This window comes from Myotis daubentonii, chromosome 16 (assembly GCF_963259705.1).
Source record: "Myotis daubentonii chromosome 16, mMyoDau2.1, whole genome shotgun sequence".
Taxonomy (NCBI): domain Eukaryota; kingdom Metazoa; phylum Chordata; class Mammalia; order Chiroptera; family Vespertilionidae; genus Myotis; species Myotis daubentonii.
In genome coordinates, this window is record NC_081855.1 from 36,960,431 (window position 1) to 36,974,618 (window position 14,188).

Here is a 14,188-nt window from a genome sequence, read left to right on the forward strand (position 1 = left end):
GTAGTCAAATTATAAAAAATCTTGAAATAGATCAGTTAGGGTGGGTACTAATATCTTTGGTATCTATTACAAATGACAACAGCAAAAGATTAACTATTTCTATTGCTCAGTAACTTTTGAAAGTAAATATTTATATTTAAAAGTCACAATAGTAATAAAAAATAGAGCTAATAAAACAAATTGATTTTTGTCTTTAAAAGAAATACTTTGCAACAAATAATTACTGTCAAAAATATATAAAGAACTTATACAGATAAAATAAAAATAAAGAATAAACAATACAATTGAAAAATAGTCAAAGGCATGAATAGCATCTCTTGAAAGACACTTATATGGCCAATAAGTACATGGAGAAATGCTTACCTTCGTAAGTAATCAGTGAAATGCAAATTAAGACCAAAATGAGATCCCATCTTACAGCCAACTGAATGGCAAAAATTAAGTCTGACCATACCAAGTGTTGTAGAGGATATAAAGTGACAGGATCTCTTTTACAATATTGGGAAAGCACTTATTGATTCAACCACTGGAAAAAGTTTAAAATTCTTACATTTGAAGTTGGACATTCATATACCCAACAAACCAGGAGTTTTATTCCTTAATATATATCTAAGAGAAACTTGTTCAAGAATGCTCATAGCAGCACTTGCTAGTAATATAAAAACCTGGTAATGTCCCAAATGCTCATTGATAAGAAAATAGATAAATTGTGGTAGTCACACAATGCAATGCTCTTCAGGAATGAAAATGTCTAATCATTACGATATACATATGAAACTAATATAATATTTTATAACATCTGTAATTGGAAAATTGTTTTTAATTGAAAAAAGAAAATGAATGATGTATAGCTACAGAAAATCATATGGATGATTCTTGGTTATAAAATATGCAATAAAATAGCAATTCCCCCAACATTACACGCATCGTACTTTATTTTATACCCCATGTAGACTAATGACAACAGTGTGTCACAAACTAAAGATTAAGATTAATACAATTCTGTGCACCTGAGATCCATTTTTAAAAGAAAACCAAACATACACACCTCTTTAAGAGGCCTTTCTGCACTTTGTTTTTTGTACTAATACAGGACTCCAAACAATGGCTACTCAATGAAGAGTAAACAAACATTAGTGGTTATTTTATAGAAAAACTAGAGGCCCAGTGCATGAATTTGTGCACCAGTGGGGTCACTTGGCCTGGCATGCAAGATCAGACCGAAACTGGCTCTCTGAGATCCCCCGAGGGGTCTCAGGTTGTGAGAGGGGCGCAGGCTAGGCCAAGGGACCCCACTGGTGCACAATCGGGCCAGGGAAGGACGCAGGAGGTTGGCCAGCCAGGGAGGAATCGCGGGAGGGCTCCACAGTGTGTCCAACCTGTCTTGCTCAGTCCTGATTGGCTGGACCCCAGCAGCAAGCTAACCCACCAGTTGGAGCTTCTGCCCCCTGGTCAGTGCACATCATAGTGAGTGGTTGAGTCGACTTAGCATATCATTTGCATATTATGCTTTGATTGGTTGAATGGACGACCAGACACTTAGCATATTAGGCTTTTATTATATAGGACTAGAGGCCCAGTGCACAAAAATTGGTGCACTCGGGGGGGAGGGGGGCAGTCCCTCAGCCCAGCCTGTGCCCTCTCGCAGTCTGGGACCCCTCGGGAGATAACGACCTGCTGGCTTAGGCCTGCTCCTGGGTGGCAGAGGGCAGGCCTAATCCCTAGGTGCAGCCCCTGGTCGGGCTCAGAGCAGGGCTGATTGGGGAGTTGGGGCGCCGTCCCCTGTCATGCACAGAGCAAGGAGATCGGGAGGTTGTGATGCCACCCTCAGTCACGCTCAGGGTAGGGCCGATTGGGGGGTTGGGGCACCGTCCCCTGTCACACTCAAGGCAGGGTCGATGGAGAGGTTGCGGCGCCACCCCGTCATGCACAGAGCAGGACCAATCAGGGGGTTGGGGCATTTCCCCCTGTCACTCACAGAGCAGGGCCCATCAGGGGGGTTGGGGCTCTGTACCCTGTCATGCACAGAGCAGGGCCAATCAGGGGGTTGGGGTGCTGCCCCCTGTCACACACAGAGCAGGGCCGATCAGGGGGTTGGGGTGCCACACCCTGTCACACACAGAGCCGCAGGGTGATCAGGGAGTTGGGGAGCTCCCCCCTATCAGGCACAGAGCAGGGCTGATCAGGGGGTTGGGGCACCTTCCCCTGTCACGAACAGAGCAGGTGGATAGGAAGGTTGTGGCCCCGCCCCCTGTCACACACAGAGCCACAGGGCGATCAGGGGGTTTGGGCGCTGCCCCCTGTCACGCTGATCCCGGTGCTAGGAGGCATATTACCCTTTTACTATATAGGGTAGAGGCCTGGTGCACGGGTGGGTGCCGGCTGGTTTGCCCTGAAGGGTGTCCTGGATCAGGGTGGGGGTCCCACTGGGGTGCCTGGCCAGCCTGGGTGAGGGAATGATGGCTGCTTGCAGCTGGTCACACATCCTTCAGGGTGGGGGTCCCCACTGGGGTGCCTGGCCAGCCTGGGTGAGGGGATGATGGCTGTTTGCAGCTGGTCACACACCCTTCAGGGTGGGGGTCCCCACTGGGGTGCCTGGCCAGTCTGGGTGAGGGGCTGAGGGCTGTTTTCAGGCTTGCGGGTGACTGAAGCTCCCAACCGCTCCTTTCTTTCTTTCTTTTTTTTTTAATTCTGGGCCAGCTTTAGCTTTGAGGCTTGGCTCCAGCTCTTAGGCCTCCGCTGCTGAAAGTAGGTTTCTGGCCTTTGCTTACAATGTTGCAATCCTGCTGGCTGAAGCCCGGGACTAAAGCAGGTTTCTGGGGTTTTGCTTAGCTTCTATATTTGTTACATAGTTGCTTAGAGTTGCAGCTCAGAGGCCTGCAGTGGCAGGCGGGGAACGTTGGAGTCCTCCGTCACTGAAGCAAGCAAGCCTCATGTTAGTTTCAAGCTGCCTGGCTGCCGGCCGCCATCTTGGCTGGCAGTTAATTTGCATATTGCCCTGATTAGCCAATGGGAAGGGTAGCGGTCGTATGCCAATTACCATGTTTCTCTTTTATTAGATAGGATAGGATGGGTTAATGATCTTATACTGTATTCTAAAGCTCCAACTGTGACTAGTGAGTGCATTAAAAAAAAACCTGACACCTTTTTTTTAAAGGGCACTTAGATTGGTTAAGAGTCTTTAGAAACTGTAGCAGTTAAGGACCAAAAGTAATGAGTAAGAAAAAGGAATGCCTTGGAGGAGGTTAGAGAAAGGTAGAGAGAGGAGAATATGAGAGCTAATTTTAAATGTAACTAACATATGGAGGATGAATGAATTAAGATGAATTTTGGTTTCAGTAGCTTCATATTGTATAAGAACCAATGAGAAAACTATTTATAGTTCAATATAAAGAATTAATCATTAGAAAGCCTCAAAATGGGATGGTCAGTCTAACAGATGGTGAGCTCCCTATCATGAGAAATATTTCAGTAAGTACTGGCTAATTACCCAGCTATCAGAGTTATTGTTTGAATGTTTCTTATATTGAACACTTCTGATAAGATTTTTTGATTTTTAAAAACTTCATATGATATAACCTCCCACAATACTGGTAAAATAGCAGTTATTTTTTCTCTTGAATTATTATTATTTTGGGGCTTATACATCACTCAGTATTCATACTCACTGGTTTGATATCATTCTCCAAAGAAGCGAGGAAATCTCCCCTTGTCACCTGCAGGCTCTCTGCTTTTTCCATGTCCACTTCAACTTTAGTAGTGGCCTAGTTAGAAATGAAAATACAATGTAAGGACTTCTAAGATTTAAGAATATTTTCAGCCTAAGAATGTAACACCTAAAGATTTTGAAAAGCATACTTTCACAGGCAAATAGCATCTCTCTCAAATTGACAAATATATATACCTTTGCCTGAACAATTACACGTGTAGAAATTTATCCCATAGGTATATTCACAGATGTGTGCAATGTTATATTACAAGGACATCTACTCCAGTGACTTACAATAGCAGAAGACTAGAAGCAAATTAAATGTCCACCAAGCGGGTACCAGTTAAGTAAATTATGACACATCTGTACCAAAGAACATTGGATAGCCAATTCTTTATAAATGAGGCATAAGGAGGAGAAAATATATACGGAGGATCTCTAAGAACTCTAGCTATCATTCTTAGAATAACCTCTAAAGCCTTTACAGATACACAGATACTCAGCCCCAGCCCCTTCAGGATTTAAATGATTTAAGAGGGTCCAGGCATTTAATTTTTATAAAGTTCCACAGGTTTGTAAACCATTTTTCTAGGAGACCAAGGACCTACAACTTGGATTTGTACTCATACTTTGTACTTGAGAATCTATGTGCCAGCTCCAAGTATTCTGCTTCCTGCACCTGGAGCTGACACTTAGCACAGACATCTGGAGAGGCATCAAGGCGTTTATCAGCACTTGGAGCTGCCTGGACCTGATGAGTGACTGAGATACCAACACAATTTTTAATGTGACTGGGCTCACTCCCAATAGCAGCAGGCAAGTGAGTCTAATATTTAAAATGGTACTATGATTTTTAAAAAGTTATCTTCAAAAAATCTGATTATAAAACAAAAGTTTGTTAAACAATATCAACCTTCCATTCATTACTATAAAATATGAGTCATGTTCCTTTAGGAATAGACTGCTGAGACAAATAAAATGACAGATATTTGTTCACTGATTTATTTTGGAGAGAGAAAGGAAGGGAGGGAGGGAGGGAGGGAGGGAGGGAGGGAGGAGAGAGAGAGAGAGAGAGAGAGAGAGAGAGAGAGAGAGAGAGAGAGAGAGAGAACATCGATCTGTTCCATCTATCTATGCAGCCATTGGTTGATCCCTGCATGTGCCCCCACCGGGGACTGATCCCACAACCTTGGCGTACTGGGATGACACTCCAACCAACTGAATTACCCAACTAGGGTGACAGATATTTTTTTTTTTTAAAGTAAGCCTCATGGGATAACAAGAACTATGTCAGGAAACTGGATCAAGATGGCAAAGAGAACACATTTACTTATCTAGCTTCCTGCCCCATACCCATGAAATGCCAGAAAGTTGAGAGAGAAAGGTTAAAAAGCATGGTATATACAGAATTTTTAACACTGAGCCAGAGGAGTCTGAGAAGGAGAAAAGAGAAAAAAAGATAGAAGAAAAAAAAATTTCCACAGCTGAAGAGAGCTCTGTTTTTGCAGTTTAAAGGGTTCAATGAGTGCTGATCAGGATAAATGAAAACAAACCTACATCTGTCTAGACAGTGTTGTGTAGTATCAGAGCACTAAAGGTGAAGAGAAAGTCCTAGAACCTTTATGAGAGACAAAAACAGGTTACCTGCAATGGAACCTCGCAACAGTAGAAACTAGAAGACAATATAATCAATCACATTTAAAAAATAAGTCTGGCTATTTCCCCTAAAAATGATTTCCATATGTACACAGGGAGACACAGGCAAGAATTTTCATAACAGTATTATGCACTGTTCTAGGCACTACAGCAGTGATTCTCAATTTCTCACCTGATGGTACACAAACAAATTACTAAAATCCTGCGGCACACCAAAAATATATTTTTACCGATCTGACACACCAAAAAAGTATAAGTTTGATTCATTCACACCAGATAGCTATTGTTGTGTTGTGTTCTCATTTTATTTATTTGACAATCTTAAAGGAAAAGAGGTCAGTGCCCCTGACGAGTCAGGTATTGCATGTTTTAAAAATTCTTGAGGCACACTGGTTGAAAATTGCTGCTCTACAGAATAGCAGTGAGGCCACAAGTTCCTGCCCTTGTGGATCTTATATTTTAAATTGTGTTGTAATAGCCTAGAATATTGAGCATTTGTCCAAAATAATGACTTACATATACTGACATGGAAAGCTAGCCAAGACATATTGTCAAGTAAAAAATATGAACTGCAGTACAATTCCATTTGTTTTTTTTAAAGTGCATATGTATATGAGTGCAAATATAAAGAAAATAGACTACAAAGGCATAGCCCAAATGCTGACTACCTCTGGGTGTTAGAGATGGCCTGTCTCACTTTTCCCCTATACTTGGCATCCTTGAGTCTTCTACAAAGAGAATATATTCATATATGACTTCTATATTTTTAAAAAGAGAGCAGGTAACAAGCAACATTTAAGTAGATGCACAAATATTCTACTTAAATAAAGAGAATAATTAGCATTTAAAGTATTAATAGGGTTTTCATTGACACATATTAGATATTCAATAAATATTGATCACATTTCCTGACATCTCTGTTTATTTTCCTGAAAGAATTATGTTTATAATATATAAATCTCTTTTAGCTTTATAGTTTATAAAGTATATTCATATACATTATCTCATTTCATCTCATGTCCTTATATAAGCTTGAAAGGTTTCTTAAATTGAGGGTAAAGGTAACCTTATATAAAGGTTTCAGACTCTGATTAAGTCTTTTTGACACATCTAAAAGAATTCTACAAAGTGTAAACTTTAAAGTGAAAGTGAAGAAACCAATGAAGCTACCAGACTAATTTTAAATATCCTCTCCCTATACAGCCCTAAGTTTTTACTAAAATGTTTTTTATTTTGATTTCCTCTTATAGTGAAACCAAAAAGACAGAAACATATAGCAATATGAAGGAAAAATCTTGTCTATCTTAAAACATTTGCCAAAAAATATGATAGATTTCAGTACTGAAGCTGGTGTGCAACTTGTCTTTTTACTACTAAGAAAGGACTCACTCAATGAGTTAAAAGTGAAGTAAGATGGGTGGAATAGAGTTATTTTAGAACAAGTTGTTTTTAGATACTCCTTGAACTTCAAAAGTTAACTAGTTATAAATAACCAATAATAATACAATTGTGAATTATTCCTGACTATTCATTAAGATAATAACAGCTAATCAATATAGAAGAGGCAACGTCTTTCAGCTTTTACCTGCTGAAACTAATAAACTTGTATTTCAACACGAGCAAATATCAAGTGGTCACCCTTAAATTTCATAACCTTTTAAATCTGACCTTTCAAAGTTCTTATCATTCCTGTTAAATTAAGGGTAGAATGACCTTAATCAATCAAAATTCTACAGAAAATAAGAAATAATTTTATTGAAGTTCTGCAAACATAAATCAGAGCTTCGATTCAGTTGTAAAGTGTGTGTGTGTGTGTGTGTGTATCCGTCCTCAATTTACTTCCCTACAGCAGATTAGAGCAGAAGAAATTTGGGTTATGAATCTTCTCTACCTGAAGCAGAAATTCCTTTCAAGATAAAAACAACCTAATGTCACATGAATTTTAGTTGACCACAAACATGGTTTCAACTACAAATGACATGAACATCGAGGTGTTTATGATGGGATTTTCTACTTGTTTCAGAAAACCTGAAAGAACAATTTAACAGGGAAGACCTGTTTAGTTTAATCCACCAGATTTTGTTTAAACCCAAATCTTTTGCAAAGGAAGCAAAAACCCCACTAATAATGGCTTTTTATAATACACAGGAAGAACATCATAACAAACAGTTGAATGTTGTATCTAAGTTTTATACCAAGTTTAAATCATAAGTTTCAAATTACTTATTCATCAATCATTACTAGTAAAGCTATGAACATTTACAGCAATGGGAATACTAAAACTGTATGCCTTTTGTTTGGCCGAGGAGGAGTCTTGTTAGGAAAACAGTATTTTTTTTTTTACTTTGTTTTTTTTTTTTTTTTTTTATTGCTTAAAGTATTACAAAGGGTATTACATATGTATCCATTTTATCCCCCCGCCCTAGACAGTCCCCTAGCCTCCCCTATCACCCAGTGTCTTATGTCCATTGGTTATGCTTATATGCATGCATACAAGTCCTTTAGTTGATCTCTTACCCCCCTACCTCCTGCCCCCCAACCCTCCCCGGCCTTCCCGCTGCAGCTCGACAATCTGTTTGAGGCAGCTCTGCCTCTGTATCTATTATTGTTCAAAAGTTTATAATGGTCTCTATTGTCCACGAATGAGTGAGATCATGTGGTATTTTTCCTTTATTGACTGGCTTATTTCACTTAGCATAATGCTCTCCAGTTCCATCCATGACGTTGCAAATGGTAAGAGTTCCTTCCTTTTTACAGCAGCATAGTATTCCATCGTGTAGATGTACCACAGTTTTCTAATCCATTCATCTACTGATGGGCACTTAGGCTGTTTCCAGATCTTAGCTATGGTGAATTGTGCTGCTATGAACATAGGGGTGCATATATCCTTTCTGATTGGTGTTTCTGGTTTCTTGGGATATATTCCTAGAAGTGGGATCACAGGGTCAAATGGGAGTTCCATTTTCAGTTTTTTAAGGAAACTCCATACTGTCTGTTAGGAAAACAGTATTGAAAGAACTTTTGACAATATAGATTTTTTTAAATGCAGAAAAGGAAATGTTGGTACTATTTATTTTTGGGGGTGTGGTTAGTGTCTTACATATCCTTCCCTCTTTCCTAGAAGTGCCTACAGGTCCCTTGTATTAAATATTCCATAGATACTGTAAAAAATTAAAAGCTCTTTGGTATCAAAGGTGTTGATCACAAGTCAATATGCATCACCTGAAGTTTAAAGGTAATTCAACCACGTGGAAAAAGTGAGGGAAATAATGTCCACTATTAGCACTACTTCTTATTTGTAAATCTGAAGGATAATATATTCTATATAGTCTTAACTAACATATTAACTTTACAATTAGAAAAATGATAACTGCAAATAGTCAATAAAACCCAGAAACTCAGATATTGAAAAGGACGTATATGGTATCCTCTCAAATCAGCCAATAATAACTAAACTGTAAAGAACTAACATTGATATTTAGTTTATAAGGCACTTCCAAATATAGTATTTGATTTCATTTTCATAAAAATCCAGATGAAATATGTAGTTATTGCCCTCTGACAGAGCCAAAATAAAAAAGTGAAATAAGTGTAATGTATAACCACATCTTAGGACTATAAAATATATATTCTTCCCACCATATCTTATTGCTTCATGTATAAAACTAATGTATGCTTAAAGGAAATATGTTTCTTAATGAGATGATGGCTTAGAAACATTTTGGGATAAGATTATTGTGGAAACACTAATGTGGTCTGAGGTGAAGGATCAGTAAGGTGGGAAACAATTTTTACATCATTTACTCAATGTTTCTTGAAGTCACCATCACTTATTATCAAAACATTTCTTATGTTAGGGAGAGAAAGAAAAAGAAAAAGGAAAAATCCACTTTATAAAGGACCCAATATTACATTCCCACATTATCTAGATCACTGGCATTTAAAAATGCAATGATACTAGTATCTTCCTCCTGCTGTCTCCAGTATTTTAAAGAGGTTTTTCTTATCTGTCCAAAGTGTCTTTCTCGCCCTAGCTGGTTTGGCTCAGTGGGTAGAGCATCGGCCTGTGGACTGAAGGGTCCCGGGTTTGATTCCAGTCAGGGGCACATGCCTGGGTTGCGGGTTCCATCCCTAGTAAGGGGCATGCAGGAGGCAGCTGATCAATGATTCCCTCTCATCACTGATGTTTCTATATCTCTCTCCCTCTTACTTCCTCTCTGAAATCAATAAAAATTTTATTTTTAAAAAATAAATAAATAAAGCATCTTTCTCTAGTATGGCATTCTTGATCTAGAACAAAGTCATTTCTATTATGTAGGAAATTATGACTTATACATAGTTTGATTCAGAATACATATATATTTACTAACTTAAAAAATATTTACTAAATACCTACTATATTCTCAGTATTTAGACCTATTTGAAATATTGTGGGAGATTCAGAGATGAATAAGATACGGACTTAAAGTCTAGAACAGGGGTTGACAAACTTTTTCTGTAAAGAGCTAGATAGTCAATATTTTAAGCTGTGTGGGCCATGCAGACTCAGTTGCAGCTGCAGACAATATACAAATGAATGGGTGTAGTTGTGTTCTAAAAAACTTTGCTTATAAAAACTGGTGACTGGTTAGATATGGCCCATGAGCCATAGTTTGTTGACCCTTGGTTTAGAACCACTGCTAGAATTTCCCCAAATAACTAGAACATACTCAACCTAGCTGTTCAGGCTTTTATTATTTCTTGCAAGAACTGTTATAAAAGTTCCCCTCTCTCGTCTGTGTTGCTGCCAGCTCCCTAAATTCTCCCCTAAATACTCCACTCGATACAGCTGCCAGAGTGATCTTATGTTTTAACACTATGTCACTGCTATTCTTTAAACTCTTCAATGGCTTAGCACTACTCACAGGAAAAAAAGTGCATACTTCTTAGCACAGTATAAAGGGCTCTTTGTGCTCCATCCCCTGCTTTAGTCTCCTCACAATCTCTCTCTCTCTACCACCCTTTCCCTGCTTTTCATGCTGAAGTAATATTGAATTACCTTAGCATATCATGCTATTCTGTGTCTCTGTTACTTTGTGTATGTTGTTCCTTCTACCTAAAAGACCTACCCCACTAATAGACACAGAAGTTTCTCTGTGAAAGTTCTCTCACCCCATGAACTGACCACATCTGACACCTTTCTCTTCCTCACCTTCCATGTACTTTCTATGTGGAGGACAGACTGTGAGCTGCTCAAAGGTAGATGATTTACTTCTTTGCAGTTGTAGTATTAACCCCTAGCACAGTGTCTGACATACAATAGATGCTGAATAAATCTATTTTGAACCAAAGTAAACCGAAGGTACCATAAATGATACACTTATTTCAGGAAGAACAATAACACATTATTCTTGAAAGAAAGAATCAGAAAAGATTTTAAGAAAATTGTGGCATATGAACCAGGTATTGAAAAGATAAATAAAAAGAGATGGTAAATACTCTCAGTGAAGAAAAAAAAAAGCAGAGAAATGGAAAAATAAATTAATGTCTGATGATCAGTGAGTACTTCAATTTGACTAAAATGTGTAGAGAATAACTGGGAACACATCCGGAAAGGCTAGCCTAGAAGAAGGTCTAGAGGACCTTAAGGACAAGGCCAAGAAGTCTGTACTTTGTTCTGTAGACAAAGTTGCCTCACTGAAAGTTTCTGAAGGGTAGAATGATATGAAGTAGGAAGATTAATCAAATAGAAGGTGGACAGTGACAATGAGAACTGAAAGATACTGCCAAGGTAGAACTGACAAAATTTGGCAAATGAGTTAATGTGGGATACAGTAGAGTGACAAGAATCAAAGATAACTGTGAAGTTTCAAGCCTGAGAAATTGAGATATCAGCAAAATAGGAGCAAAAAGGAAAGCAATAATAATAAAAAAAAGACAGTGGCAGATCAATGATTCTCTCTCATCATTGATGTTTCTCTCTCTCTCTCCCTCTCCCTTCCTCTCTGAAATCAATAAAAGTACATTTAAAATAAACAAAACATCCAGGTAGAATTATTTAATTATAAATGAAAGTGGGAGATATACTTTCAAGAGATAAGACATAAACCTGGGAGTCACTTATCTACAAGTGATAACTTTATTTATCAAAATAAAAGTATCCTTGCATATATTTCTACCAGAGTATTTTTTACCAGAGTACCAATACATTTTTGTACTAATTTGCAAACATGTCCATTCCCCTGACTTTGAATTCCTTGAGGGGAGAGGCCATGCTTTATTATCTTCATGTCTCCAGTTTAATACCTCAAAAATAGCAATTATGCAGTACATTTGCTGAAAGCAGCCCTCATAATTCTAAAATGTAGAAAATCTAACTTCATATGACATATTACAACTCAACACAGCACAAAGATTAAAAATATTGTTCAAAATATTCATCTGCACATGTATCAGATGGAGACAACCGAAGGGAGATGAGTCAGTGGTTAATATGGGGCAGATACTGTTATTTTTCCAGCTACTCTGAAGATTTAGCAGTGGACAGTTAATTACTATTCCTTTTATCATGAATTTTCTCTACCAAAAGTCAGCATCACCCCTAGCCCTTGGTATGCTTGAAAGGAAAGAGAAAGAACCCTGGCACAGTATTTACAGGGCTGCAGACTCCTAATCTATTAGTTGACTGACCTTTATGTGTCTGTTCATAGCAGTGGATTGTGCCGCTCGCACCAGACCCTCCAATTCAGCACCGCTGAAATTCTTGGTCTCTGTGGCCAGTTCTTTAATATCTACGTCTGCAGAGAGTAACTGATGCCCTCTCATCCTTGCTGTGTGGATGTGAAGGATTTGTAGTCGACCTTTTTCATCTGGTAAGCCTGATAAAATTGAAAATAAGGCAGATATTATTTTATTCCTAATGCTTTCTTATAGGTACTCAACCATGAAAACATCTGCTTCTCATGATATTCAACTTCTCTAACAAACATTAAACCATTGAGTTACATGACTTTGCTCCTGCTAATGAACTCTAAATATATTCTCCCACTCCCATGCCATCAGTGACAGGTCTACTTACCTATTTCCATTTTGACTTCCAGTCTTCCAGGTCGAAGGAGAGCTTCATCTATCAGATCTGGTCTGTTGGTCATTCCTGAACATAGATGTTAAAACATACAAATGATCGCAGTTCAAAAATAAGATAAAATGTCCCTTCAGTATATGTAAGATTAATAATTTACCTCAGAAGCTAAGAGGACATTTTATAAGTCAAACAGAAAACCAAATTATTCTCAAATAAAAATATCACTTGTTCTTGGCATGTTCTAATGAAAATACCCGGAGACTTTGCTTTAGTTATAAATTATTTCGTTATAAATTTAGTTATTTCACTACTGTACAAGCCAATGGAATATAAATACAATAAAAACTTCAAATATTTAAAAAGAAAAATTAAGATTCAAAGAGGGCAAGTAACCTGTCAAAGTGAGAAAGGGGCCATACGAACATGTTTGACCCAAAGTCCCTTCCCTTTTTTGTAGGCCAATGGTTTTCAACCTTCATAAACAACAGACTGCCCCCCCCCCCCAACAAAAGTCACCTTAAGAAGAACCTCAGTACCTAAAACAGTTAAAAGACTGTTTTGATAGAGATGCATGAAGTTATGATAGAGATGCATGATCTAAAGCTCATTCCCTGGGCCTCACAGACCTTGAAGCCCCTCTGAGGACCTCTGGAGGCCTACAAGACCCACTTTGAAAACCATGCATTACATTGTGCTGCCTTTTAAATGGGTGAGCTGTATGCTTAAACCATGGGTCACTAAAACCCACCTTACATTTGTCCTGTTAAGGCTCAACATTAAAATAGTCAAATTCTTTAATAACACTTGGTTCTAATTTGGAAACACTGGCAAAGTAGTATAATTACAATCTATACAGATCTTAATTCCGAACCCATGTGTCTAATGTTTTTGAAATCACAGCGCTTTTTTTTTTTTTTTTACAGCACTTTTTTTTTAAGCAAACGTACCAATGACTAAGATGTTGTTTAGCTGTTCTACCCCGTCAATTTTGGACAGCAATTGATTGACGACAGTGTCATGGACTCCTGTGCTACCAGCCATGCTCCCTCTCTGCTTGCAAATGGCATCAATTTCATCAAAGATGATGATGTGCAAACCACTGTTAGCACCAAGCTAGTAAGATAAGAAATTATATTATAGAACAAATAATTCAAATAATATGAATATATTAAACAAACTAATCCAAAAAGCAAAGCAAAACTTTCCATATATGGACTTCGCTCCATATTGACTAATAAATACAGCAAGTCTAATCATGGTTGTAGCCTTACAAAGGTGTTAGAACTACATTCTCAGAAGTCTGCAAACTGCAACGATATTCTAGAACCTCTTATTTAATAGCCATAAAACAAACATACACATTATATACTGATGCAAGTGAATAGTCCATCATATAACTGTTCATTTACACTCATTTCTTATCTCACTATTTAAATGAATTCTTATACTTATCAGGTGCATTCTTAAGTCAGTGAATGACAATTCCCTCCCATTTCCCCTGACTTTTGGTGAAGGAATTATCCCAGAAACAAGTAGGGCTAAGCTTGTCACCTTATATTTCTAAGTGGTCACTCTTCCCAGAGGTCCACTGGGAATTGGGGGGATAGGGGAAGGAAATGAACATGATTCACATTCAGTCATGCCACATGAAAACAGATTATTTCCTCCTAACATTAAAGTGAGAACAGAGACACAATTTATAAAAAGAACAGTCAAGGGGATGCTGTTTCTTCTGCATAGTGATTTCTGGTTTAGTTTAT

General features: G+C 38.1%; 1 protein-coding gene across 5 annotated transcripts in view; it reads right to left on the reverse strand.

Annotated features, from left to right (window-relative positions):
• Positions 1-14,188, reverse strand: part of NSF (N-ethylmaleimide sensitive factor, vesicle fusing ATPase) — a 128,090-nt gene that overhangs the window by 43,967 nt on the left and 69,935 nt on the right. For all 5 annotated transcript variants that reach the window (XM_059669828.1, XM_059669829.1, XM_059669830.1 and 2 more), the window contains exons 10-13: positions 13,376-13,541; positions 12,423-12,497; positions 12,035-12,222; positions 3,669-3,764 (exon numbers count right to left, since the gene is read on the reverse strand). In XM_059669828.1, the coding sequence (XP_059525811.1) occupies positions 3,669-3,764; positions 12,035-12,222; positions 12,423-12,497; positions 13,376-13,541 (525 nt within the window). The remainder of the gene's footprint in view (positions 1-3,668; positions 3,765-12,034; positions 12,223-12,422; positions 12,498-13,375; positions 13,542-14,188) is intronic.